The 27,995-nt window shown below is 65.7% G+C and overlaps 1 protein-coding gene across 1 annotated transcript; it reads right to left on the reverse strand.

Moving 5' to 3' along the window:
* Window positions 1–796: 796 nt before the first annotated feature.
* USP19 (ubiquitin specific peptidase 19) lies at window positions 797–27,930 on the reverse strand. Its single transcript, XM_065408595.1, has 26 exons — window positions 27,853–27,930; window positions 22,974–23,251; window positions 17,917–18,045; window positions 16,781–16,914; window positions 15,847–16,221; window positions 14,936–15,185; window positions 14,506–14,662; window positions 14,336–14,407; window positions 13,674–13,789; window positions 12,614–12,828; window positions 11,371–11,572; window positions 11,152–11,285; window positions 8,545–8,703; window positions 8,360–8,470; window positions 7,943–8,053; window positions 7,659–7,760; window positions 7,219–7,359; window positions 6,211–6,329; window positions 5,977–6,114; window positions 5,330–5,649; window positions 4,560–4,667; window positions 3,782–3,998; window positions 3,347–3,499; window positions 2,926–3,089; window positions 2,664–2,842; window positions 797–1,021 (listed from the first exon to the last, which is right to left on the reverse strand). Exons 2-26 carry the CDS (start codon window positions 23,113–23,115, stop codon window positions 797–799), a joined length of 4,173 nt encoding a protein of 1,390 aa, XP_065264667.1. The 5' UTR covers window positions 23,116–23,251; window positions 27,853–27,930.
* Window positions 27,931–27,995: the final 65 nt, after the last annotated feature.

Below are 27,995 nucleotides of genomic sequence, written 5' to 3' on the forward strand. Positions count from 1 at the left end.
ATTCCCTGGCGCAGAGAAAGAAGACTGGCACCGCATGGCTGGAACAGCCCGGTTTATTCATATGGTCCATACAGTACACAACGAGGGCCCTTTGCTGCCGTCGTGGCAGGAACTCCCTGGGCCCAGCGCCGGGCGTGCTTTCCCACGGGCCTGTCCCCAGGCAGGCGCAGGGAGACTGGCCCCCACCTCCCACCAGCTCGTTCTGGACTCAGCTGGACTGTGGGACTCCCGGCCGGCACACGGGGGCGAGCGGAGGGGCGGGGCGGAGCAGGCAGACCTGCTGCACACTGGGGACTATTAGTCACGAGGCCACAGCCAGCGGGCCAATCGTCAGGGAGGCAGCCAAGTCTGGCGGGCATGAGCCCAAATGACTCTGTGTGACGGGGCCGGAGGCAGCACCATGCCAGCGTGCCAGGAGCAGAGCCCACGGCTAGCACGAGGGAGCGCTCGGCTCAGCGGGAGATCGCTCTGCAGTAGAGGGGACCCACGCAGGGAGGCGCTGCACCAGCCCCAGCTGCGCTCCGCTGGTCTGCCATTCCGGCTGCTTGCACCCCAGAGCACGTGCTGCCGGAGGACTGCAGCCTGGAGAGTCCCCGCTCCCCAGGAGCCGGGCCGAGCATGCTGCAGAGCGGGATCCGGCAAGGAAGGCTGCCCGGCGAGGGCTCCATGGTCGCGAGCAGGCCTGGTCACTCCAGCACCTCCCTGGCGAGGTGTCCCAATGCCCTGGGCACAGAGCAGCCCTCGCCAAGGCGGCTGGAACTGTGCAGGGCTGGGCTAGCCGCTGCCCTGCCAGCGCCTATCTCCAGCGGCTCTGGGAGACGAGGGGGTAGAAGACATTGAGGAAGAGTGCCACAATGGCGGCCATGGTGCCCAGCACAACGTAGCGGAGGCAGCCTTCGTCAGGGTGCTGCCGGGCGGCCTGGCTCGCCGTCTGGCCGCGGGGCCGGCAGGGAGTCCTGGCATGCCTCCTGCCAGCCTCGGGCTCCTCTTCGGCCTCCAGTTCCTGCCAGATCAGAGAAGCCTGCGATGTGGAAACCTGCGTCAGCACTTGGGGAGAACATACCGAGCAACCCGCCTCGCATCCCCCACCGGGTGCAGCGTGGCCATGGAGCGGCCAGCCAGCCTCCCAGGCCCCCAGCACTCGCAGCCTGTGATCCGGGCAGCCAGCGGGCCCCACGCTGGGCTCCAGCAGCAGGCAGAGACGGGCTCGTGTTGAGCCGAGGAGCCAGGCCGGCGGCCAGTCGGGGCTGGCTTTGCAGGATGGCCTCTCCCAGCACCCAGCAGTGACTGCGTAATCCTAGACCAGCGGCTCCAGGAGCGCGGGGCACAGGTGCCAGCCAATCACAGCCCAGATTTGCCAAATACAAGCGGATCAGTCAGACGACAGCCGGTCAGAGCCCAGCTTTTGAGGTGGGAACCAAGAATCAGTCAGACGGCAGCCAATCACAGGAGGATTATTCCCAGGGATGGCCAATTGCAGCCACAGGAGAGCTTGGAGCAGCCAGTCACAGTTCGGTTTCTACAGGTGGGCACCGAGTGCCCAGGATGGCGGCGGTGACCTGGGGGAGCAACCTGGCGCCTCCTGCTGCTTGCAGATGGGAATCCGAGCAGCTGCATGCCGCCCCCTGCAGGCAGCCCCAGCGGGCACCTCGCACTGCTCCCCTGCCCTGCCTCCAGCTGGCGAGAGGGTCCCTGGCCGTCGCTGATCCGCAGAGACTGCGTGAGTTCCCCTCCTTAGCCGCTGCTGCGCCCACAGATCTGGGCCTGCTCAGCACAGGGCCCGCGGTGCTCCAGGACAGGAGCCACGCAGCCAGCCGGACTCCCGCCTGCAGCAGCCGCTCCAGGCCCCGACCACGGAGCCCCATGCGAGGAGCTGAGGTGAGCTAGACCCAACTGGGCGAGGAACCAGGCAAGGAGCCAGCCGGGCGCCAAGCCAAGCGAGTATCTGGAAAGCACCTCTCCGAAACCATGCCGGGCAAGGGGGCAGCAAGAGCAGGTGGCCGGCAGCCTGGCTGAGTGGCGCCATCTCCTGGCAGGCCGGCGGGGTCACACAGGGCCGGCGGGTCTCTGAGCAGTGGTGCACAGGCCAGGAAGGGGAACCTGGAGCCCCGCGAAGAGCCGCAGCACCGGCTGCCCCTCCAGGGGCGCGTAGCCCTGTAGCCCCAGCGCTGCGCTAGGCAGGCCGGCTTCTCCCCGGCTGCTTTCAGGGTTCCCTGCAGGCTCCTCCACCTCCTGCCCCGCTGCCGGCTGAGCCCTCTCCACAGCTAGGTGCCACCTCGGCATCCCAGCTGCTCGCTCAGGGCGACCCCTCACTGGGGTCACCAGGGATTCAGGCTCCGTAACTCTCACAGGGGCCTTCTGGCTCCCCGCAGTGCAGCCCTGAGAATGGAAGGGCCCTGGTGCCCCCTCGCCTGCCCCACCCCTCGGGCTCCCCAGCTCCTCTCACGACGCAGCTTCACTCGTCCCGGACCCCTTGGACCATGGTGCCTGCCCACCGGCACCCCATGCCAAGCTCCAGCCTGTGGCTGCACCCCCCATTCTCCCTCAAAGCCCGGCTTTCTTCACCACAGCCTCCCGATGGGCGAGCGGCTGCCCGGAGCCCCCAGCAGATGGGCAGGAGACCCGCACTGCTCCAGCCAGCACACAGGTACCGCAGCTCTCACCTGGCTGGCGGCCGGCTCGGCGGCGGCGGCCATGTCTGGCCGATGCTCCGGGGGGCGCCCCTGTGGGGGTCTCTCCACGGGAGAGTTCCGCCGGCGGTAGAAGAGGACGTACGCGTATCTCGTCACCACCTGGCTCTCGTCCACGGTGGTCACCGTGCTGTCGTCGAAGAGCCGCCAGCCTGCGGGGAGAGGAGAGCGGGGTCAGCGCCCGGCCCACACAGCCCCGGCCTGGACAGGGCGCGGCCCCAGCCCGGCTCCTCACCCACGTCGCTGCGCTGGCTGTTCTTGTCGCTGGGCAGCCGGGCGTAGGCCGTGTAGTGCCCGCCAATCATCCCGCCGTAGTGATTGATTACCGCATACAGGTCGTACATGGGCTGCTGCTGCTCCTCCTTCTGCCCAATGCAGAACTTGCTCAAGTCCAGGCTCCTGGGGAGACAAGGGAACCATGAGCCGCCGCTCCTGTTCCCGGCCTGCCTGCTCCTGGCCCACCCCCTGCCAGCTCCCGGCCCGCCCCCCAGTCCGCCCTCCGCCTCTGGCCAGGCCCCCAGCCTGCCAACCCCCAGCCTGCCCAAGCCTCAGTGCTCCTGGGGAGGCGGGATCTGGGGGCTGAGCAGGGGAAGTGCCCCGGGGGCCAGAGGCCCCAAGGCCCCGCACTTCCCCGGGGCTGGGCGTGGCCGGCTCACCGGACCGGGAAGTCCACCATGTCGTTGATCTTGTCCCTCCAGATGAAGCTGCGGAAGGAGAAGCGCTTGAGCTGGATGATGAGCACGTTGGGCAGGCGCCACAGCATGAGCTGCTTGGAGGCCTCGCGATGCTGCTTGCACTTGGGGCAGTACCTGGGGAGGCACGGCCGGTTACGCTGCAGCTGGGCGCCCCCTGACGAGAGCCCATGGGGGGTGCCCAGGAGGCTGCCTGGACGCCTCCCCCCCGCCCAGCGGAGCTGTGAGCCAAGGGGTGGCCAGCAGCCAGAGGCAGGCATGTGGAGTCGCTGCTGCCCGAGCCGCAGGCCCCGGGCCGGAGCCCCTGGGGGAGACACTGCCCACGGCTCAGAGCCCGTCACCAGCCTCCCCCGCCCCGGGGCAAGCAGGGACCCCACAGCAAAGCCGGCCCCTCCTCACCACGCTTCCTCGGGCGCCAGCACTTCCGGCTTGGTGAAGAGGTTGAGGCACTGGCCCAGCGTGAAGTGGCCGGCCCTGGCCGCCTCGCTGGCCGAGCCCGGGTCCTCCACGCACTCCAGCTCCTTGGACTCCACCAGCACAAACTCCTTGAGGCGCTCGTTGTTCTTCCACACCAGGGCCAGGGAGCAGTCGTCCGTCAGCTCCAGCGGAGCATCGCCTGCAACAGCCAGGGGCTCAGACACCAGCCCCTTGCCCCCTTCCCCCCCGTGCCCCAGGGCCCAACCAGTGGCGGGGAAGGGGGAGAGCTGACCTGGCATCAGGCTCTCCTCGCCCCGGCTGGAAATTAGCCACGGATGGCTGCCAGCCAGAGCTACCCCCCCACCCCACCCCCTGCAGCTGCCCCAGGGAAGGGAGGAGTGGCCAGCCCAGCTGGGCTCCCAGTCACACCCGTGCAGTGTGGCTGTGCCCAGGACCCAGGTGCCATGGGGTGCATATGGAAATCCACTCAGCCTCAGGACCTGCAGCCGGGGCAGAACCTGAAGAGTGCGCGCCAGCCGGGAGAAGAATCAAGGCATCCGGGCTGCAGCTCTGTGTTTCCTCCCCCGTGCATGGGTGCTGACCTCTGCCCTGTGGACGGGAGCTCCGCCCCGCCTGCGCTGGGTGCTCAAGGAGCGCACTGTTAACCAGCCAACAGGCGGGGTGAGGGCACCTCCGGGGAGGTTCCCCAGCCGAGCGGCCCAGGCAAGCTGAACTACGGGGCCATGAGGGCCAGGCTCACCTTTCTCCTCCAGCTTGTGCTCTCGGCTGGCTCCGTCGATCTTGTTGATGTAGAACTGGGCGTGGGCACTGAGCGCGTCGGGCGCATGCTGGTATCCGGGGATGGCAGCTGGGGACAGGCAAAGGCAGCCACTCAGGGAGTGCCCAGCGGCAGGGCCCCCGTGCTGCAGGAGCCTCTGCGGGCACACGGGGCACTTCCAGGGGGCTGTCTGGAGGGGAGCAGTTCTGCCAACCCGGGGGGACTGTGGGTACCAAGCGCTCCTTCCGCCAGGGCAGATCATCACCGCCATTGCCTGGTGGGCCAGGCCGGGGAGCTAGGTTAGGAGGCGTTTCCCTTTGCTCCCAGGCTGTCCTGCGGCCGGGTCGAGTGACAGGTGGCTGGGGCAGAGCAGCGGGATGGGAAGGCGATGAGCACCCTGGCAGACAGGATGCCCTGGGCACAGGGCCGGCTCCAGGCACCAGCTTACCAAGCAGGTGCTTGGGGCGGCCACTTCGGAAAGGGGTGGCAGCTGTTCGGGGGACGGTCCCTCACTCCCGCTCGGAGCGAAGGACCTCCCGCCAAATTGCCGCCGCAGATCGCGATCGCGGCTTTTTTTTGTTTGGCTGCTTGGGGCGGCCAAAACCCTGGAGCCGGCCCTGCCTGGGGAGCTCTGGGGCGTCCCCTCGCATGGAGCCGGCGAGCCCGGGCACTGGAGGGGCTGGCAGGGTTGCGCTGGCCAGCGCCAGGAAGGCAGTGGGGCCGGGGATGCCGAGCAGCCCTAGGGCTCCTACCTTCAGGCTTGGGGCCTCGCTCGTAGGACGGCTCCTTCTCCCAGCAGCCCTCGCCCTGCGCCTCCAGGGAGCGCTCAGAGCAGCCCGAATCCGAGCTGAGCGTGGAACTCCTGGGCACTGCGCTGGCCTCCCCCAGCTCCGGGTGCAGCTCTGGGGCGGATAGCTGGGGCTCCTGCCGGTGAGGGGCCCTGTCCCCATCCCCCGCCTCTGGGGCAGGGGCGGCAGCCGCACAGCTACTCCTCGCAGGCAGGTCCAGCTTCTCGGGGAGCAGGGGCTGCGGGCCCAGCTGGAAAGGAGGCTGGAACACGCTGACCGAGTACCTTGCGGAGGGAAGAGCCGTCAGAGCTGGGGCCGCGAAAGGCGCCTGCGAACAGAGCGGCCGAGCCCAGAAGAGCACACGCACAGCCCGCTCCAGGCCGAGCCCCGGAAGGTGCCGGAGCCCCCCTCCGTGAGCGTGGAGAGCCCTTCGAGCGGCATTGTCAGCCGGAGACGCCGATGGCCACAGAGACCCCCGCGCTTCGGAGGCTGCCCCTCCCCTCCCCCACCTCTCTGCCAGGGAGAGTTCAGTGAGCGGCCCGGCCCGAGAACCTGGTGCAGAGGCGACTGTGCGGGGAGCTGCCCAGCTGGTGCCCACGCGGTGCCCTTACCTCGCGTAGCCCTCCAGGAGCTGGGCCAGGCGGGAGTAGGTGAGGCGCGACTCCGGCACACTGATGAGGAAGGGGAAGCCGATGTTCTCGGGGCGGCACAGGGCTTTGTGATCTGGCCAGTGCGTTTTCTGACACCCCCTGTAACACACAGACCACTGGGTCTCTCGAGGGCCCTGCCCCCAGACCAGCCAGCGCCCCCACCCCCCGCCCCTCTGGCCGCATGCGCCAACTCACACATTGCAGTAGCCCACTCGGTAGCACCTAGTGCAGCGCTTCAGCTTCTCGTCTTCTGACTGCTGCTTCTTCTGGCAGGCCGCGCACTTGCTGATGGGGACGCTGGGCACCTGGGGACGCTGAGGGAGAAGGTTACCCAGCGGCGTGCTGGCACACAGGGCAGGATCCTTGCAGCACCGTCCCCGCGGAGTGTGGGCCAGGGAGGTGACAGGTCCCAGCATACACTGCGGCCCCCGCCCGCCCCTGGGGAACCAGACTGGGAGGTGTAGTTCAGGGCTTCTCACGACAGGTTTTGGTGGCCTCAGAGTGCGGCTACCAACTTTTATTGGGGACTGCACTGACACTTTCCCCTAAAACACTTCATAAACTTTAGGAAAACAATCACTGTGCACATCTACGCGTCCAAATCACGGCAAGGCATTTCTGTCAGGTTCTTGCAGACTCAGTAATAAAAACAACGCACAGGTGTCTCTACTCTGACTAGACCGGAACAGAACAAACACAGAAACGGGGTTCGGCACGTTCTTTTGCCTGTTTGGTAAGAGGTGGCTGTCTGTCCCACAGTTCTGAAGTAAAGTTAAAAACGGGATACCTGCATGTTTGTTAATATCATGTTCACAGCAAGCCCCTGGACAAAGGAAGCCCTGGAGGAGGAGGTGGGGGCTGGGCTGGTGCCTGAGCCCCACAGAAGGTGGGGGGAGCTCACCTTGCTCCTCCCGCCAGCTTGTTTCTCCTCAGAGGCTGCGCAGGACACCAACCCCGGACGGGCTGCTGCTTTGTGCCCCCCCCCCCCCCATCACTGCCCAGGAGAAAGGCTGCTGGCGGCTGCACTTGAGAAGTGGTGGTGCTGCGTGAGGAGCAGCCCTCGGGCTCACAGCAAGGTGCCAGCAAGCCCCATCCGCTGGGCAAGTGATCTCTTTAGTCGGGCAGCTGGGCATTGGCCTTGTCCTCCCAGCTGGCACTGCCCAGAGCCTGCGGCAGAAGGGACCAGTCCCCCAGCCTACGTACCTGCTGGACCTGCAGCACCACCACCCGCTCCTTGGCCAGCTCTGGGGACAGCACCTCGAAGCACAGGAGCAGGTCTGTGGGGGAGACCGTGTCCAGCGACTGGGACGGCGGGAACATGCGGTGGAAGCGGTTCTTGATCACCTGCCGGGGAAGCAACGGAGTGAGGCTCTGTCCGCAGGCTGCCTGGCCCACCTGTTGGCATACGGGCCGGCCCTCCCCTCTTGGCGCCCCTCGGAGGGGACGGCATGGCTCCCGAGCATGCTGAGAGCTCTGCGCTCCCACGGCCACACCGCCAGGCTCCAGCTCTCCCGGACGTAGGCCAACGCCCCGTGTGCACCAGGGGGCAGCCCCAAAGCTCTGCGGGGCGGGGGACTGGACAGACAGTGGCATGAGCCCACCAAGGCTTCACCTGAGGCTGAGCCCACCCCCCCTGCGCTCACCTCTGCCAGGCGCAGGTTCTCTGGCTTCACGCGCATGCTGTAGGCCACCGAGTCCAGCACCTCCGCAGCGCTGGAGTTCTCCTTGCTGATGCTGACGAGGAACTGCCGTGGAGAGAGGGCCGTCAGCCAGGCCACGCACGGCCCCACTCGCCTCCCTCCCATGAGCCCAGCCGGGAGCCGCGGCGCCTCGGTTAACGGTGGGCTCCCGGAAAGGGCCCCCGAGAGAGCCCCCAGCATCCCAGCTGGCCAGGAGCCAAGCCGCATGGCAGGAGGGCTTGTCTTACCTTGACAGGTTTCTTGTGCGGCTCCTTAGCAAAGTAATAGACAGTCAGCACCTTCTGCTTCTGGGGCAGGGGCACCGGCAGGTAGAGGAAGGGGTCAAACGTGATGGATACCTGCAGTGCACAGCACAGAACAGTCAGCCCGGGGCCGAGCCCCCGGGGCCCTGGGCTGGAAGGCTCAGATGGCCAGGGGCGGAGGAGCAGGCAGAGGCCCTGGGGGCGGAGGAAGTGGCAACAGCCGGGCCCTGGGGCGTGAGGAGGAGGAGTGATGGAGGAGCCCCCGGGTACCCCTGCTGGCAGGGCAGGCCTCCAGCGTGGCTGAGGGAGCAGGCACCGCGGCCGGCCCGGTGACCCTGCAGCGAGCAGTCTGTGCCCACCGTCCCACGGACAGACGCCTGCTGGCCGGGCCCCGGCCCCTACCTTGGCGCACACCGGGCACACCAGCTTGGACTTGTACTGGCCCTGAAAGAGGTCCACGATGAAGGAGTCATTCCTCATCTTGTGCCGCTGCCAGGCCTCCTCTGCCACCACCTGAGGGGAGGGGAGAGGTCAGCGTCCGGCCCCGCTGGCCAAGGCAGCACCCACCCCCTGGCGGCTGCACTCACCTCGTCGGGCCGCCCGTCCGAGTCCACCGTCTCCGTGTAGGGCTTGTTCTGGATGCGGTTCAGGTCCTCGTGCAGGCCGTCGAGAAGGAAGGCCATGAACTCCTGGGCGTCGTGCTGGGCGTAGCCCGTGAACTGGCTGGCCTTGCTGGCCACGATTGCCTGTGGGCAGGAACGGTCACGAGCGCTGGCCCCTCGGCGCTGCCAGCGCCAGTTCTGTGCCCGGGCTCAGGGCTGCCCCAGGACACAGCAGAGCAGTCCAGGGCCAGAGGGAAAGCCCAGCAGCAGCCCCAGCTAGCCGGGTGTTCCTGGATCCTGAGATCCCCAGGCAAGCAGGGACCATTGTGATCCCCATGTCTGGCCCCGTGCCCAGCACAGGCAGAGACCTGCCTCCTGGAGCCCCTCGAGCAGAGCTGTTGGCAAACACCCGCTCCCCACTGAACCATGGCCAGGGATGGAGAATCCCCCCCCCGCCCTGCCCCAGGAAACGCTTCTAATTCCCCCCCCCGTCCAAACTCGCCTCTTTCCCTGTCTGCCTGGCATCAGCTTCCAGCCCCAGGGCTGGGTTCCCCTTCGCTGCCGGAGCCAACAGCCCATCACCCACGATTTGTTCCCGTGGGGCAGGGACAGGCTGGGCTCCCTCGCCCCGGGCCGGCTCGTGGGGGCGCTCACCAGACTGAGCCCCTCGCCCCTGTCACTGCAAGGCAGGTTTCTAACCCTTTCATCATCTCCTGGCTCTGCTCTGAGCCCTCTGCCATTTATCAACATCCTCCTGGCCTTGTGGGCACAGAACTGGACCCAGGATTCCCGCAGCGGTCACACCCAGGCCAAGTCCAGAGGTAACAGAACCTCCCCCTACTCCAGCTCGAGGTTCCCTTAGTTACACAGCCCAGGATGCATTAGCTCTACTGGCCACAGCGTCACGGGGAGCTCACGTAAAGCTGATTGTCCCCCATGACCCCAAGTCCTTTGCAGAGTCGCGGTTTCCCAGGACAGAGCCCCCCAGTGGCCGACACTGTTCCCAGCTGGAGACATTTACGTTTAGCTGTATTAAAACCTGTCGTTTGCTTGCGCCCTGTTTACCAAGTGTTACGGACTCACAGATCGTGCCCACGTCACACCAAGCGACCCAGATTGCTTTGGAGCACTGACCTGCTGTCACGTTCTTGATTTGAACTGGGACCATATAGAACATGGTTGCAACCAAAGTCCTGTAGTGGCACCAAATCTTGCATAAAAGGGGTCAAATGAGGTGTCTAAGACAAGGTTATGGTTTACTGGTTATGATTAGGCTGTCTATATGTGTATCAATTTTGTAGTTGAAGTTATGAATATTGGCTCTACACTGTCTGTATTTCAAACTTATGCTATGCTTCTAGGAGACATCCCAGACAAGTTGGTGTTAGCTCTGCCTAGCCTGCTGGATGGCCCATTAAGGACCATCAGCTATACAATTGACCCATTGAGAGAAGGCAGATACGCCTTGCAACTCAGCAAAGCATGCAGGGACTGGCCCATGTGACTCCAGACTCCATTTTGCTGTAATTTTCCACAGTAAGGACAAAGAAGTATTCTTACACCTGGAAAAGACTATAAAAGGCTGATGCCTCAGCTCCATCTTGTCTTCAATCCTGCTTCATACCTCTGGAGGAACTTTGCTACAAACAGAAGCTCTGAACAAGGGACTGATGACCCATCCCAGCTGGGGATGTTCCAGAGACTTAATTTTGAACCTGCAGTTTATTCTATCGCTGCTACAAGCCTGAACCAAGAACTTTGCCATTACCGTATGTAATTGATTCCATTTAACCAATTCTAACTCTCGTCTCTATCTTTTTTCCTTTTATGAATAAACCTTTAGATTTTAGATTCTAAAGGATTGGCAACAGCGTGATTTGTGGGTAAGATCTGATTTGTATATTTGTATATATCTGATTTGACCCGGGTTTGGGGCTTGATCCTTTGGGATCAGGAGAACCTTTTTTCTTTTACTGGGGTCTTGGTTTTCATAACCATTTGTCCCCATAACGAGTGGCACTGGTGGTGATACTGGGAAACTGGAGTGTCTAAGGGAATTGCTTGTGTGACTTGTGGTTAGCCAGTGGGGTGAGACCAAAGTCCTCTTTGGCTGGCTGGTTTGGTTTGCCTTAGAGGTAGAAAAACCCCAGCCTAGGGCTGTAACTGCCGTTTTAAGCGATTTGTCCTGAATTGGCACTCTCAGTTGGGTCCCGCCAGAACCGCATCGTTACACCTGCCCTCTGCATTACGTATCACTCCCCCAATTTTCGGGCCATCAGCAAACTTCATCCGTGATGATTTGATGTTTTCTTGCAGGTCACCGATAAAAATGTTACCTAGCGAAGGGCCAAGAACCGTTCCCAGCAGGCCCCACTGGGGAACACCCGCCCGAAGACTCCCCAGCTACAGAGAGTTGGAGCCCTGCCTTTTCGCGTGGCCTTGCAGCATTCTCCATCTACTACTGCCCTCAGCCGCCAAACCGGCCCCCGCCGCAAAGAGGGAACCCCAGCTAGTCTGACGGTCCATTTCCCGGGAGCCCCTCTGAACTGTCACTATGCCGTGACCCCGCCAGGCCCGGGGCTCCCTCCTCACCTTCAGCTTGGAGGGCTGGAAGGCGTGGTGGGTGCCCTTCCAGAGCGCCCGCAGGAGCACAGCGAAGCCGATGGCCAGGCGCCCTCCCGTGCCCAGCGGGTTGGTGTAGTTGATCTCAGCCTCGAAGGAGCGATCTGCAGGAGACACGCAGGACAGGGTGAGCCGGGTCCCTCACAGCAGCACCCCAGCCCCAGGGCACAGCCACCGCCCCCCACTCACCGTGGAAATAGTCCCGCAGCTCCCGCGTGTTGGACAGGGACTGGATGACGCTGTTCATGAAGCAGGTGTTCCCCAGATTCACCAGCCCCGTGAAGCCCGGCAGACACACCTTCTTCTTCTCCTCCTCCTCCTCGTCCTCCTCCACACTCTCGCTGCTCACCGGGCTGTGCGTCATCGGCGGCACCATGCACATCGGCTTGGGCTGCCACGGCCGAGGGAGAGAGAGAGGGACAGGCTTGAGCGGGGCCCCTCGCTGCAAGGAGCTCGGCTGGGGCAGGCCGGAGCAGTTAGGAGCTCCTCCCCCAGCCAGCGCCCTGCCCCGCCCCCCCCCCCAGCGCCCTGCTAGGAGCTTCCCCCACAGCCAGCACCCTGCCCCACCCCCCCAGCGCCCCCTGCTGGGAGCACCCCACAGCCAGCGCCCCCTGCTGGGAGCTCCCCCCACAGCCAGCGCCCTGCCCCGCCCCCCAGTGCCCCCTGCTGGGAGCTACCCCACAGCCAGCGCCCTGCCCCGCCCCCACAGCGGCTCCTGCTGGGAGCTCCCCCCACAGCCAGCGCCCTGCCCCGCCCCCCCAGTGCCCCCTGCTGGGAGCTACCCCACAGCCAGCGCCCTGCCCCACCCCCACAGCGGCTCCTGCTGGTTGCTCCCCCCACAGCCAGCGCCCTGCCCCGCCCCCCAGTGCCCCCTGCTGGGAGCTGCCCCCCTCAGCCAGCGCCCTGCCCCGCCCCCACAGCGCCCCCTGCTGGGAGCTCCCCCCACAGCCAGCGCCCTGCCCCGCCCCCACAGCGCCCCCTGCTGGGAGCTCCCCCCACAGCCAGCGCCCTGCCCCGCCCCCCCAGTGCCCCCTGCTGGGAGCTACCCCACAGCCAGCGCCCTGCCCCGCCCCCACAGCGGCTCCTGCTGGTTGCTCCCCCCACAGCCAGCGCCCTGCCCCGCCCCCCAGTGCCCCCTGCTGGGAGCTGCCCCCCTCAGCCAGCGCCCTGCCCCGCCCCCACAGCGCCCCCTGCTGGGAGCTCCCCCCACAGCCAGCGCCCTGCCCTGCCCCCACAGCGCCTTGCAGGCAGGAACAATTCCTTTCCGAGTGAAGTGCTGCCTCTCCCAGAGCGGAAGGTGCTGTGGGAGGGTCTGCAGGTGCCGGGAGCTGAGCCCTCCCCTCAGCGCTGGCAGTGAAGGAGCTGAGTGCATCACTCTGGTGTCTGGGCCCTCGCGAATCTCGCCTGCTCACGCCAGCATGCAAGTGCTCACTGAGGGGACATGCGGTTCCTGCTTCACTGTGACGTGCTCTGTGGCCGTCCGGGCCGTGACGCCCTCCAAGCCACCGTCCTCTGCTCTGGGCTTCTCCTTCTCCCCTGCCCGAGCCTCCTCCTTACTGGACAGGGGGTGCTGGTTACTGCCCGGCTGGCTCTTATCCAGAGGGGTAGGGCCTGTTGGCATGGCAACCTTCGCACCACCCACTGCACCTTAAAAAGGGGGACAGGTGGGCTTGTGGTTAGCAGCGGTGTGGGCATGGGCAGAGCAGCTCACGCTCCCATCCCCAAGCTCTCCCCCGCCCCCAAAGCCGGCAGGGCCCTCCCACGCCTGAGCTCCTCCACCCCCAAAGCCTGCAGGCCACCCCCCCCACACCTGGCTCCCGCTCCCAAAGCCTGCAGGCCACCCCCCCCACGCTCGGCCCCCGCCCCCAAAGCCGTCAGGGGCCCCCCACGCTCGGCCCCCGCCCCCAAAGCCGCCAGGGCCCCCCCACGCCCAGCCCACACCCCCAAAGCCACCAGGGCCCCCCCACGCCCAAGCTCCCCCGCCCCGAAAGCCTGCAGGCCACCCCCCCCATGCCCAGGCCCCACTCCCAAAGCCGACAGGGGCTGCCCCACGCTCGGCCCCCGCCCCCAAAGCTGGCAGGGCCCTCCCATGCCCGAGCTCCCCCGCCCTCCCCCGCCCCCAAAGCCGGCAGGCCACCCCCCCATGCCAAGGCCCCACTCCCAAAGCCGACAGGGGCTGCCCCACGCTCGGCCCCCGCCCCCAAAGCCGACAGGGGCTGCCCCACGCTCGGCCTCCGCCCCCAAAGCTGGCAGGGCCCCCCCACGCTCGGCTCCCGCCCCCAAAGCCGGCAGGCCACCCCCCCACACACGCCCAGCCCCCGCCCCCAAAGACGGCAGAGCCCCCAGGCTCCCCTGGCCCCATACCCAAGCTCCCTCCCCCAGCCTGCGCTGTACGTGGGCAACGTCTGCCCTCCCCTATCAGAGACGGGAACTGAGCTCCCCCTGGGCGGGGGGCATATAGAGCTAAGGCGAGGGGAAGCCAAGGAGCAGACCTCGTGCAGCTGGGGCTTCCAGCCCCCCCCAGCGCTGGCTGTGGCGTTTCTTCAGGCAGATGTTGATGCGGGAGACGGTGAAGTTGTACGTGCACTGATCCGGCTCAATGAGGTTCCTGGGGACAGGAGAGCAGGCTCAGGGCTGGCAGACATGAGGCAGGGCCCTCGCTGGGCTCCGATGCAGCTGGGACCTCTTGCAGGGTAGGGGGTCGGCAGCGCGGAGGCGCTCTGGGCTGGGCCAGCCTCCTGCCAGCGCAACGCCACCACTGATCCGCCCAGCCCCGCGCGTGGGGGGTGTGTGTGTGTGTGTGTGTCTGGTGTGTTGTCCCCTGGCTCCCCACCCTGGGAGCGCACGCCAGGCAGCTTGCACCTCGGCGGAGGGCAGCACGTACCAGGGCAGCAAGCGCAGCCAGCCGGGCGCTGTCTGCCCCGCCGGCCCCGCTTCAGATCAGCGCAGACGGAGCTGCCTTGCGCAGTGCCATCCGGGGCAGGGGCTCTCCACCCCTTGACGCCCAAAGGGGCATTGCTTGCACAAGGCCAGGGGCAGTGGGGATGGACCCCAGGGGTCCCGTCCCAGTCCTGTGCTCCTGCCACAAGGCCGATCTGTGCCTGGCTGGAGGAAAGCAGGAGCAGCAGGGTACTGCGGGGCCAGCGCCTGGTACCTGAGTTTCACCTGCCACCTAAACACCGTGTGGGGGCCGCAGCTGGGGTGCAGTCGCAGGAAGTTGACGTCACTGCAAGGAGAGGAGAAGGCGATCAGAGGGCACGCGGGGGAGCACCTGGCATGCTGCAGCCCCCGCAGGGCGCGGCCAGGCCCGGCGCTCGGCAGTACCTGGTCCGGAACACCAGCGTGAAGTCCTGCTCCCGGAACAGCACCTTGGAGGTCTCCCTGTGGATCTCCTTCACGTAGACGTGCACCACCACTGAATCACTCCCCTTCTCGTACGAGTCGTTCTTCACCAAGCTCAGGCTCACGATGGGCTCTGGCTCTAGGACAGGACAAGGCCAGGTGGGGCGCGAGGCGGCTGTGCCCTGGGAGCCCCCCCGCCACCAGCGCCGCAGGCAGACGGGCCCCAGGACTCAGAGGGGAGCTTTGGGCCCAGGCTCCCGTTCGCTGGGACGGCAGCACTGCCCCCCAGGGAGCCAGGCGCCCTTGGTTCCCACGCCGCCAGCCGGCAAGGAAACGGAGCAGGCTCCCGATAACTGGAGGGGCCCGGGGAGCCACGGCCTAGTGCTCTGGTTCCCTCCCCCTCTACACTTACCATCCGCTGCTGCTTCCAGGGCAACATCCTCTTTGGACCAGTCTCTCTTCTCAGCGTCTCTGCCCAGCGGAGGGGAGGCGGGGGCCAGGGTAGCCTCGGGGCCCTCGCCAAGGGCTGGCGGGCACTGGGAGGCGGCCGGCTGCAGGGGTCTCTTCTCCAGGCAGGGCGCCATGTGCTGGGGAAAGCTCTCCGAAGGGGCAGCGAGCGGCTGCATCCCCACAAGCACGGGCTCCTTCTGCAGCTCTTCGGCCTTCACGTGCAGAGGGGGAAGGTGAGACATGGGGGGTCCCCCCGGAGCGGGGGCCAGCCCCCCTCCAGCCGTAGCTCTGCTCTACGGCCCCGAATGGCCAGGCTGCCAGCTCGGCCCTAGCCCCTGCCAAGCGAGGGGAGCCCCCTCCGTTCCCACCTGCCCTGCCCCCCGCGCAGGGTTTCCTGGGGCGCAGAAGGGACCCTGGGCTGAGCTCCAGGGCTCCTACCCACCCAACTGCCAAGGGCCAGAGTGCTGCGCCAGGAGCGGGGGCACCTTCCCTCTGCCCAGAGATCAGAGCCAGGTGGATGCTGGGCTCTGGAGTTCCTCAGCCCCAGGGTGCGAGCCTGGTAAGCCAGCCAGCCGACAGACTGCTGGGATCCAGCCCCTCACGGCCCCCACCCCAGGGCGCCCGCCTCGGCCCAGACAGAGAACCTGAGCCGGGGGCTCAAGCAAGCAGCCCAACATCCTGAGGCTGTGGCAGGGCCGGGCCTCCCCGCTTCCACGCCCCAGCCCAGCCTGCAGGGGGGCTCCAAGGAGCACCACTGGGAGACTGGGACCCCCGGCCTCACCCTGAACGAGGGGTTCCTGACCCCGGGAGAGGGGATGGGGCAGGACAACACCTGTGATGGGGGCAGCAGGATCCCCAGTGCCCCCCGCTTACCTTCACCAGAGGCGGGGTCAGGTCTGTGGCAGCATCGCCGTGGGCTGCTCGGCCGTTCTGCCGGCTGCCTCCTCTCCCGCTGGGTCCCTTGCCAGGCTCCAAGCCCCCAGGGACCCCGGCATTTGGCTCCTCCTCCATCAGAGCCACCTTGAGGTACCCAGCCCGCTTGGCGCTGGGCCCGCTTTGCAGCCTGGGGCTGGCCGGGCTCTTCCCTTCTGGGGCCTCGCCCCTCCCTGGAGCTCGCTTCGAGTTCGGGAACTCCCGCTTGCTCCTCGCCGGCTCCTCGGGGGCGGCCTGTGCGGGCGGGGGCTGCTCCTTCCCGTTCTGGCTCATGGCCCCCTTGGCTAGCTCCTTGGATCCGTCCTTCCGCTTCTTCTGGGAAAGGTAACGGGGCCCGTTGGGACGGCTGTGCAGCCGGGGCCCTGGGCCGAACGGGGCCCTCCCCCAGCCGTGGGCATGGACCCCACGAGCAGCAAGGCGGGTGCAGCTCCACGCCATTGGCAGAGGCATGGCCAGCCTCCCACCGCCCCGGGCCAAGGCAGTGGCAGCCAGGCCCTCCGTCCAGCAGGACGCTCAGAGACGCCCGCAGTGCCCACCCTCCTCTCCCCAGCCCCAGGGAGCTCAGCTCCCTCTCCCCTCATCTCCAGTGGGCCCTGCGGTGGGTTCGGGGTGCGTGGCCAGCAGGGCCGGCTCCAGGGTTTTGGCCGCCCCAAGCAGCCAAACAAACAAAACAAAACAAAAAGCCGCGATGGCGATCTGTGGCGGCAATTCGGCGGGAGGTCCTTCGCTCCGAGCAGGAGTGAGGGACCGTCCGCCGAATTGCCGCCAAACAGCTGGACGAGCCGCCCCTCTCCGGGGTGGCCGCCCCAAGCACCTGCTTGAGAAGTTGGTGCCTGGAGCTGGCCCTGGTGGCCAGGGCCTGCCGCAGCCTTACCAGGAGCGAAGCCCAGGTGTGCAGGGGGATCTTCTTCTGAAGCACCAGCTGCAGGAAGTTGCCCTTCTTGCCCTGGACTTTGCTGCAGGAGCTCTCAATCTCCCCGTAGAACTGCCCACTCCACTGGCGGCCATCTGTGGGCACAAATGGGGCCCTCACAGCTGGGGCAGGCACAGGCAGGCGCTGCTGCAGCGCGAAGGGACTCTGCTCAGGGGGCCCCGTGCCTCCAAAGGGGGCTCCAGTCAGAGCTCAGGCCTTCAGCGCCTCCTGCCGGGGACTCTGCCAAAGGTGCTGCAGCAGCGAGTCGGCTCCCCTTTGCCGCAGGCCGGCCCAGCGCTGCCTTTGCAGAGGGGCTGCGTGGCTCTCACCCCGACAGTCCATCTCCACGTTGCCTGCTCCCCCGCAGCCCTGACAGCGTCTGCCACTGCCACGCATGGGGGGGAATTCCAGCCGCTGGGCCGCACCATCTTCCGACAGTGCCATATGCCGCCTCTGGTCACGCTCTGCCACGTGCTTCCCTGCCTATGAGGGGCCTACAACTCACCATTCTCCGCCAGCCTGCTGCTAAGCCCAGCACCACTTCTTCCCTTCGGGATCATACCCCAAATCTCCCTCTGTTCAGCTGCTTCCTTTCTGGCTGGGGACGCGCGGGGAGGGGCCCCAGACCCGCTCAAGGTTTCAGCTCTTTGTTTGGGACTAGCCTCTAGGGTCTGTCGTCTCCTGTGCAGAGAGGGTGTCCCCGACAGGCCGGGCAGGTACCAGGAACTAGTCTCCATTAGGCCCTGACCCAACCCGCGTGGCTACAGAAGGGCTCTGCTGAGAGCTGCCTCTCCCGTCAGCGCGCTCCAGCTAGCTGTTCCCAGCGGTACCCTCTAGGCTGGTGGCTCCGGGGCAGGCCAGATGGGGTTGGGTCTGCAGGGAGCACAGAGTATGTGGCCCAGCTCCACACACTGCTCTGGGTTACCTAGGCTATCTAGAGCTTTCTTCTTGCCCCCCACCCCTTTTGCCCTGCTTGGTACTGCGTGCTCTGGTTAGCGGAGGACACGGGCCCAGCGCAGCCACGTGAGCCGGTGACGGGGCATTCCGCTCGCCTGTCTCCAGGCGCCAGCCATGATCCTGCCTGGAGCTGCTGTTACCTGGCAGCCTGACCACGCAGTCGGTGTCTGTGAACGCAGCATCCACCTCCTCCAACTTCAGGGCCCCGCTGCCCAAGTTCAGCTTCACAATGACTTCGTCAGCGTTCTGCTTCCAGTCCAGCAGCAGGTCTGCAACAGCAGAGGGACAGCGTCACTCCCGGCCCAAACGGCAGCTCTGGCTCCGGGGAGCAAAGAGGCACTCAGCACGCTCCAGGAAGGGGTTAGTGGGAGCCCCTGGGGAAGGGGGCGAGAACGGGCGCAGCTGGGAAGCCCCAGGGGCACAGGGCCAGGCAGGGGCACAGGGCCAGGCAGAGAGGCTATGGCCCCGCCCCAGGGGCACAGCGCCCCGAGAGGGCAGAGCAGCTCTCCCCGTGCGAGCTGCTCCGTCTTGTAGCAGCGCGGCGCCCAGGCGGGCTCGCACTGCAGCTGGAGGGGGCTCTGAGCTGCCTGATTAGCAGTCCCAGGCGGGGGGATGCCAGCTGCACCGCGCTCGCTCCCCAGGAGGGCCGGGCCGGGGGCTGTGCTGGAGAGCGCGGTACAGCAGGTCTGCCCGGCTCCCGCAGGCTCTGTGCGTGGCTGTCACAGCTGAGCCAGGCCTGCTGGTGTCCCCGCACAGGAGCCCAGCTAGAGCAGAGCGAGGCAGCGCTGGAGCAGGACCTGAGCTCCCTGAGCCGAGGCCAGGCAAGGGAGCTAGCGCACTCCTGCCGGGGGAGCAGCCGCACACAGGATCAGTCTGCAGCTCAACACTGGTACCAGGGCTGACCCAGGAACACCACAGAGCCCCACTCCAGGTGCAGGCTCCCCCGCGCTCCTGGCCAGCCCTCTTGGCTCGGTGCCTGCTGCCTCTGCGGTGGGGGGCTAGACGAATGCTCCTCCCAGGGGCAGCCTGGCTCAGGCCCGTCGGCACTGGAGGTGGAAGGGACAGAGCGGCGCTAGCAGGGGGCAGCGAGCTGCATGGAGTACAATGTCTGAAGCCGTAGGGACAGTCTCAGGGTGGCCAGCGCCCGCAGCGACTCTGCTCTCTTCAGCTCGCTCGGTCAGCGCTCGGTCAGCGGGGCACCCAGCGGCACGGAAAGGAGCTGGATGCCCATGCGTCTCTCCTAGCTCACTGCCTACACTGACCGCACCAGAGCCTGGCATCCAGCATCCCGCTGGCAGGCCACAATGCCAGGCCGAGCTGCCTGCCTGTACACCCAGGCCGCAAGGAGCCTGACCCCCTGGGTAACACAGGCCAGACCAGCGGCTTGCGGAAGGCTCCGAGGTTTATCCCAGCCAGAGGGGCTGATACACTGAAGGGGTCCCAGGGACCATTGCAGAGCAGTGGGAGAGCACCGGGCCTGGGGAACTGTGACGGGACATCCAGCCGAAGTGACGGAGAATGCACCACACACTAAGAGCAGCTGGGGCAGTGGCTAATTACCCCTGCTGGCAAAGAGTGACCCTTTATTTCCAGTCTGAACGACTGACTCCAGCTACTGGATCGCAGAGCCCTCTGCTACCAAGTCTTCTCTCTTCATAGACTCACAGAATATCAGGGTTGGAAGGGACCTCAGGAGGTCATCTAGTCCAGCCCCCTGCTCAAAGCAGGACCAATCCCCAACTAAATCATCCCAGCCAGGGCTTTGTCAAGCTGGACCTTAAAAACCTCTAAGGAAGGAGATTCCACCACCTCCCTAGGTAACCCATTCCAGTGCTTCACCACCCTCCTAGTGAAATAGTGTTTCCTAATATCCAACCTAAACCTCCCCCACTGCAACTTGAGACCATTACTCCTTGTTCTGTCTTCTGCCACCACTGAGAACAGTCTAGATCCATCCTCTTTGGAACCCCCTTTCAGATAGTTGAAAGTAGCTATCAAATCCCCCCTCATTCTTCTCTTCTGCACACTAAACAATCCCAGTTCCCTCAGCCTCTCCTCATAAGTCATGTGCTCCAGCCCCCCAATCATTTTTGTTGCCCTCCGCTGGACTCTCTCCAATTTATCAACATCCTTCTTGTAGTGTGGGGCCCAAAACTGGACGCAATATTCCAGATGTGGCCTCACCAATGCCAAATAGAGGGGAATGATCACATCCCTCGATCTGCTGGAAATGCTCCTACTAATGCAGCCCAATATGCCGTTAGCCTTCTTGGCAACAAGGGCACACTGCTGACTCTTCCCACCTAGGCACAGACTCTGAGCACGTCTTCTCTGAAGGGCTGCCCTCTAACTCGCCCTGCAAGGCAGCTTTCTCACTCCTCTAACCAGCTCGCCTCCGAACCGCTGATGAAACAGCCCTTTCCAAGCCTGGACCCAGCAACGGACAGTATTCGAGTGGTGGTCTCACCACTGCCGTTCAACTCCCTTCTCCACTGAACATTCCCCACTTCGGACACCGCATGGCATGCTGAGCGCCTGCTCGCTGACTTTCCTCCATGACCCCCGTGTCAGTGCCCGCCCCCCCCACCCTGTACGGTCACCTGCAGCCCTCGCTGCTCCCCGCAGGGCCCTGCTGCACTCAGAGGTCTGATGGGGCGCAGCGTCCAAGTGACCCAGGGTGCGTTGTAGCCGTGCCAAGCTTAGCGGCGCCCGCAAGCGCTCTCAACGGGGATGTTAGTTTTGCTTCCAGGGCCAAGACAGCTAGCAAATGGGGCAGGGAATTGTGAGCATTCCCCATTCCCTCTGGAGACCCCAGCAAGCCAGCCGCTAGCCTGCCCCAGTGATTTCAGAGAGAGCTTCCCCAGCAGATCCCGGATTGAGAGTGCTTCTAAGATGAAGCTCCAGCCACCTTGGGACCCTGTCTGTGACAGTCACAGCCCCCTGCAGGGGTGAGGAGAAGGAGCTCTCCATTCAGAGAGGTGCAAGTCCTGTAGGCCCCGCTGACGCATGGGGGGCCCCAGCTCCAGTGAAGTTGCTGGACACGCAGTGCGGTGCAGCACAGAAAGCACACTGGCTGCTGAGGAACCAGATACATACCGGGGAAGGGATACGGGGATCCCCATTGGTGATCTCAGCCTGGCTGTGATGGAGCTGGGGGGGGGGGGAACTACCGCCATGGTAACGAGTGACCCATTGCTCAGTCAGAGCGAATGCTGCACCACCACCAAACGGCTAGTGCCACGTGCTCAGGGCATGCTGGGACGCCGGTGAGTCTGGCCCACCCAGGCACTCGGTACTAGAGGAGGGTATTTGCTGGCACTGGGAAAGGCCAAGGAGAGGATGCACACACATAGGGGGAAGCGACCAGACCAGAACGCTGCACGGAGAGGCCTTCCAATGGCGTTCTTAAGGCTGGGGGTTGCTCTAGAAAAGCAGGGAAGGGATTAAAAATTAGAGCAGGAGCAGCCGTTGCTGGCTCCAGCCTGCTGGCCGTCAGAGCCTGAGGGCTCCCTGCCCTGGATCAGCTGGGGTGAGCCACCGTTTGAACGCTGCCGTCCCAAAGCGACCTGGGACCCCCAGCAGCCCAGAACGTCCCCGTTCCAGCTCCCAGGAACGGCCGCAGTGGCATTCTCACCGCCCTGAGGAGCACGTCCCAAGCTGGTGGGAAAGTGTCAGCCTACAGGGGTCGCACTTCCCAGCAGCTCAGGACTCGGCAGGCACACACCGTCCAGCATCAGCAGCCCCCCGCAGCGGGCTAACCTGCAGAGCCATTCCAGACAGCCAGGGGCTCTGCACCCCTCCTCGCAAACAGCAGAGCTGCTTCTGTGCACGCTAGTTAACCAACCAGCCCCGACGGCGACAGGTCTCCAGCGTGCCCACCGCAGGCATACAGGGGCTCCTCGGAAGGGAGCCCAGCTGGCCATGGTAACTGGTGCTCCTACAACACACCGGGGAAGGCGAGCGCTAGTGAAGGCAGGGGTTCAAACGGACAGGAACAGCTTGCCGAGGGGCAAGGGAATCTGGGGAAGTGGGTTGGGCTCTGCCCAGCACGCCCACAAGGACCTGCAAAGCCCAGCAGTCCCTGGAGCAGCCTGCGGGGAAGGCCCCTAGAGAACCTCCAAAGCTCCCGCGGGCCGGCCCCACCCCGTGCCAGGCATCGCGTGCTGGCAGCCTGCAGCTACTCGCTAGGCCACAGGACACCCAGCAAGGCAGTCCCTCACAATTCCGCAGGGGGCTGTCACAGCCCGCCTGTGCCCAGCCCCTGGAGAGTCCCGCCTGCCCTGCAGCACTGCCTGCGCGAGGGGTCCCCTGGGGGCGCACAGCTGCCAGCACAGCTCTAGGCAACGCCGGGGAGAGGAGGAGGATTCCCACGGGGCAGAGCTCCCTGCCGCCCCCCGCGTGGCTTTGGCATGAGGGGTTATCCCAGTGATTTACTGTGCGAATCCCAGCGCGGCTGCACCGCGGGCGCCAGGGAACGACGCACCATAACCCACCAGGCCCAGAACTGAAGTGCCATGTCAGTGTGTACCCTGCAGAGGAGCCAGGCTGGCTGCTCCCCACACTTGACTGCTCTGCTGTTTCCTGGCCAGTACCAGTGGGCCTGCACTCGCCGCAGCTGCAGATTCTTGGACATTTGGCAGCCTTAGGGCTTGTCTACACAGGGAGCTATTCCAGGAGAGCCAGTCCGCTTTCCTTCCCACACTGTGGGTACGCTGCATTGGGGGTGCAGGGTCAGCGCAGGCGACCTCGGGCTAGACAGGCCCCGGGTCTGACCCAGCATGGAGCGAGTCACCTCCCAGCAGAGCGCCTGGCCTCACCTGACTGGATACCGTAGCAACACTCAGTGCAGGTGAGGGGCAGCTAAGTGTCCTGCTTCCGATGCAGCCCAAGCAGGTAAGCAGCTCGCCTCCCCGAAGGCCATCCCTAGGGTATCTGCTGCTACAAGAGGGGCGGCCAAGGCAAGGCCCAGCTCCAAGCCTCAGGGGGTTGGCTCGCTCAGAGACAGGTTCCAGCTGCGCTCACACATGGCGCCAAGTGGCAGCTGGAAAAGCAGATGAAGGATTCAGAGACTTGTGCCCAGAGGAGCATGTTACATGGGCGAGTGGAAGCGCTTAGTCGAATTTGCTTATCCTGCAGCAGACGGCTGCAGGGAGAGCGGAGAGGTGGAGCAGTGGGACAGCCGCACCCCGGGCCCTACCTTTCTTAGGGTCGCTGCCAGGGGGTCTCTCGCCCTCCTTGCTCTCCTGGTTGGCTCGGTCCTTCTGCTTCTTCTTGTTGGTTGCATCCTCCAGCCCCCGGGACGCTCTCCTCTGGCCTGGGGCACTGGCGCTGCTGGACATTTTCAGCCGTTTGGATGAGACAAACGGCCCGCCGGGGTCAGTGATGGAGTCTGGGTCAGGGGTTCGACGCTTTCTTCCTGGCCCAGCTATCTTGGCGACTCTTTGTGGGCAAACTCTCTGGCAAGGAACAAGTGACCTATGGAGACAAGAGCGCACAAGTGAGCGGATGTGGCAGTGGGGCTAGCCGGAGAAGGGCCTGGGCAACAGGTTCTGAGTCAGGCTCATGACAGAGGCCCTGTGACCTTAAAGCCCAGCCAGGCCTAAAGGATGCCAGGGTACTCCCCAGAGCAGCGTGCCAGAGTGCCTGGCCTGGCTCCAAGAACCAAGGATCCAAGAGCAGACTTCCAGCTGACTCAGAGGTGCTGAAAAAGTCGCATTCCAGGCTAGGCTCTCAGGGCATCACCACCAATGGAGAGCAGGACCCCCTGATGAATTTACCCACCCCCAGGTGGGGGTTTTACCTGCCCCCGAAGCGGCAGGGCTGCCTGGGCTGGGCAGAGCCAGACTCAGACTCACAGAGTGATGCAGACAGTCAGTGGTGACGCCTGCCCAGGGCAATGCAAGCAGGCTGGCCAGAGGATGGCTTATCCTCACCCAGGGCTCGGATGTACAAAATGCCCCATGCTCTTCAGACCCCGAGTAACAAAGTCTAACCCAGCTGCTTGATGCCAGAGAACGTGGGCCTGTCAGTGCTCCTGAGAGGAGCTAGCGGGATCTGCTGCACGGGTGTGCGAAGTCTTTCAAGCCCGGGGAGCAGGCGTAACGCTGCCTGGCCCCCCATGGGAATAAGGGTCCCCAGAGAAACCTGCCAGAGCGCCGGCTAGGCGCTCAGTTGTCTCCGGAGGTGAGGGCTGTTACTTCAGCACTCCCATGGGGGCTTAGCGGCCCCGCCTGGCACATGGCCATGGCGGCAGGAGTAAACTGGCTCCACAAGTACTGGGGGCTGATGCCTGAAAACAGCGAAGGAAGGAAGGAATCGTTCTGCTCCTGGGCCGGATGGAAGCCGCTCGCTCCAGCAAGAGCCAGTCTCTTTCGCCCCTTCTGCAGCCCATGCACAGAGAGCCTGCCCACCCCAGGCACACCCTGCTTAGTTACGGCAGTGAGCAGCGACTGGGTGCGCTGACGAGACACCTCGGCCAGCGTACGCAGCCCGCTCCGGGCAGCAGACTCCCTGCCCACGCTCTGTACTGGGCTGAGGTCACTCTGGCTCTCCGGGCTCTGGCCGCCAGACCCTGGTTTCACTTTCACTCTCCAGCACTGAGCACAGGCCCACTCCAGGGACAGGCTGTCGGGAGCAGCTGGGGACCTGCCGCAGGTTCAGCTCCAGTGCCCGGGGGGGAGAGCAGCAGCCCCCGAGAACAGCTGCCACCGCCAGTGGGGCGGCGAGCTGCTGGTCACTCCTGGCACACACACGCCTGCCAGGCCAGTTACACACATGTACACAGCCGTCAGGGAGCCCAATCTCAGCGGTAAATACAAAAAGGCTGCAGGCTAGTGACCGGGGCACTCGTACTCTAGAAATGCCTAGGCCACCAAGTGCTGACTCCACGGGACACCTCCACACATTGCCAAACGGCGCTCCTCCCCGGCTCTAACCCAAGGACAGGCCCAGATCATCACACTGAGTGAACCGAGCGCCAGCAAGCAAACCTCCACCATGCCCTAGGAGCAGCCAGCGCTGAGTCCCACCCCCACCCTCCCAGCTGCCCAGGCACAGACTTCAGCCATCTTCAGAAGCCCTGACCCAGGGAGAGGAAGGGATGCAGAACTGGGCAGCTAATGGTGGAGAGTGGAGTGAGGTGCACTGCCAGGTCCATGCCCAAGCTGCTCCCAGCCAGAAGATACTGCCTCCAGGCAGTGCCTGCACAGGTCACTTTAACACTCTAACCCGGCTGCCTGAGAGGGAGTTTGCACGTGGTTCCGGCAGGTAGCAATGCTGGGAGTCCCACTGCAACCCCATGGCAGCTGGAGCCGCTCTGAACAAGGTCCGTCTACACTACAGCACCTAGCACTGGGCTCAGCAGTGGTTTTTGGCAGTTTTCCTCGTCTGGCCAAGGTCTGCATGTGAAAAATCCAGGAGGAGCAGGATTGGGTCCCAGCCAAGTGGCCAGTCCGTTGCATTCCCCTCCTGCGGGGCAGATGGCCACCCCGGCCCGGGAGCATCCCCGGCAGCTCAGGAGGGAAGAGGCAAGAAAGCGCAGCAAGGCCCATAGCCCCACGTGAGGACTGGCACTTGCACCCCCGCATTTGTCTAAGCAGTGCAGCGGGTTTGGCAGTTTATTCTGTGCACGTTTGGCTTCATTTCAATGGCACGTAAGTCACCAAGACACCCCTTCAGCGAGGGTGCTCCCAGGGAGCTCTGAGTGTGCACGCAGACCTGCAGGGAGTTACGCCGGGTCTGCTCGTCGGGAGCAGGTCTGTGGGGAGGGCAGCGCAACACCCAGCTCCGTGCCTGCCTCTCCCACTTGCTCAGCGTGTTCGCTTTGCTGCCTGCCTGGAAGACCCCTGGACAATGGAACATGCACCTTTGGGGTCTGGTCTGCCCCAGAGAGCCTGGGCCTGACCCCTAGCTTCTAGGATCCTTTTCAGACACGCCCTGGCGCGATGCCAGCCCCCTTTGCTCCATTTCTGTACACTGGCATTTATGGACTGTAGGGATAAGTGCCTTAGACACACCTATGAGGTAGGAAGCTCAGACTGGAATTGCCTCCTAGCAGTAGCTGAAAGCCCCACATCCAAGTCCCTTCAAGCTGGACCCAAGAAAGCCCTGGAGAACGAGCTGTGGGGAGCAGCAGGGAAGAGGGAAGGACTAGGCGAGCCAATAGGTCTCTTCTATGACTCCGCCACCAGAACGCCATGCCCCCGCCTGCGGACACGGGCTCCCCCAGGTCACAGCAGGCACCACACACCTTGGGGACACAGGCCTTGCTCTTCAGTTGACTGTAGCTGACAGAACTCTCCAACTAAGACCCCTCTAGGCCCCCCACTGCTTCGGACTTGTTCAGCCCAACGCACGCACGGGGCTGCCTGACTGCTCTGACCTAATGCCCTCGGGCCCAGACAGCCTGCCATGCCGTGTTCCTCAGTCCCCACCTCGGGCCGCTCCTCCCAGGTCTGGATTTGGAAGTAGCAGAGAAGGCTGCTCCTCCCCTTTCCAATCGCTTTCACTCTCCTCTCTCCACTGACTGCTGGCTTCTGCCTCTTGCGGTTAGAGCCAAGGAGGTTACCCTCGCGGGTGGGCAAAGACCGCTGCCAGGCTCTGCGTCCCGCTTGTGGCACCGCTGCAGATGGCCCAGAGCCGTGCCCAGGGGCTCCTGCTTTCCTCGGCGCTTCAAGCACAGGCACTATTGGTACAACCGGAGGAACAGGCAGCTCCCCGTCAGGGCGCAGCCACACGCGCTGTTGGGGTGTCCGCACCACCCCCGTGCCTCTTGCCAGCCACGTCCGGACCCCGGGCAAAGCCCTGCCAGGCGAGCGCCGGGACAAAGGCTCCAGGCAGACAGCCAGGCCGCCCCCCTCTCACCGGCTGCGCAGGGGCCGGAACAGGCTCCGAGACGGGGGGCAGCTCCAGCAGCTGCCCGGCCCCCCCGCCCCGGATGCAGGAGCGGGGCCCAGCGCAGCGGCTGCCAGGGCCGGAGACAGGAGCAGCGCCGGGGGGTGGGGTGGGGAGGGGAGCCCTTGGGGGGCAACACAACCCCCCGGGGGGGCAACACAACCGCCCCAGCACTGCCCGCCCCCTCCCCGCAGAGACCTGCCCCCCCCCCACGGGCCGGCCCGCCCCCGCGGAGACCTGCCCCCCCAGCACAGCCCGCCCCCCCCCCCGCGGAGACCTGCCCCCCCAGCACTGCCCGCCCCCCCGCGAAGACCTGCCACCCCCGCGGAGACCTGCCCCCCCCCAGCACAGCCCGGCCCGCCCCCGCGGAGACCTGCCCCCCCCAGCACTGCCCGCCCCCCCCCGCGGAGACCTGCCCCCCCCCCCAGCACTGCCCGCCCCGTGGAGACCTCCCCCCCAGCACAGCCCGGCCCGCCCCCGCGGAGACCTGCCCCCCCCCAGCACAGCCCGGCCCGCCCCCCGCGGAGACCTGCCCCCCCAGCACTGCCCGCCCCCCCGCGAAGACCTGCCACCCCCGCGGAGACCTGCCCCCCCCCAGCACAGCCCGGCCCGCCCCCGCGGAGACCTGCCCCCCCCAGCACTGCCCGCCCCCCCCCGCGGAGACCTGCCCCCCCCCCCAGCACTGCCCGCCCCGTGGAGACCTCCCCCCCAGCACAGCCCGGCCCGCCCCCGCGGAGACCTGCCCCCCCCCAGCACAGCCCGGCCCGCCCCCGCGGAGACCTGCCCCCCCCCCAGCACTGCCCGCCCCGTGGAGACCTCCCCCCCAGCACAGCCCGGCCCGCCCCCGCGGAGACCTGCCCCCCCCAGCACTGCCCGCCCCCCCCCGTGGAGACCTCCCCCCCAGCACAGCCCGGCCCGCCCCCGCGGAGACCTGCCCCCCCCAGCACAGCCCGGCCCGCCCCCGCGGAGACCTGCCACCCCCGCGGAGACCTGCCCCCCCCCCCGCGGAGACCTGCCCCCCAGCACAGCCCGGCCCGCCCCCGCGGAGACCTGCCCCCCCCAGCACTGCCCGCCCCCCCCCGCGGAGACCTCCCCCCCAGCACAGCCCGCCGCCCCCCGCGGAGACCTGCCCCCCCCCAGCACTGCCCAGCCCCCCCGCCCGAGACCGGCCCCCCCGCGCTCACCCCCCGCCCGGCGGCTCCGCGGGTTGTTTTGTTTCGAGCCGAAGTTCCGCACGGGCGGACTCAGCAGGAGACAGGCCCGAGCCCGTGACGCACTTCCGGAAGCCGGGTCTCGGCTCCACGTGACAGGGGAGCGGGGTGACATG

Source organism: Emys orbicularis, chromosome 7 (assembly GCF_028017835.1).
Source record: "Emys orbicularis isolate rEmyOrb1 chromosome 7, rEmyOrb1.hap1, whole genome shotgun sequence".
Classification (NCBI taxonomy): domain Eukaryota; kingdom Metazoa; phylum Chordata; order Testudines; family Emydidae; genus Emys; species Emys orbicularis.

What these genes read in the sequence shown, in the direction of transcription:
- USP19 (XM_065408595.1), bottom strand. Translation starts at nt 23,115, where the DNA reads ATGTCCAGCAGCGCCAGTGCCCCAGGCCAGAGGAGAGCGTCCCGGGGG. An exon ending in GCGAGGCCCCAAGCCTGAAG is followed by an intron (nt 4,668 to 5,329) that starts GTAGGAGCCCTA and finishes GCCTGTCCCCAG; the next exon opens with CTGCCATCCCCGGATACCAG. An exon ending in GCACAAGCTGGAGGAGAAAG is followed by an intron (nt 3,999 to 4,559) that starts GTGAGCCTGGCC and finishes TGGCTGTTGCAG; the next exon opens with GCGATGCTCCGCTGGAGCTG.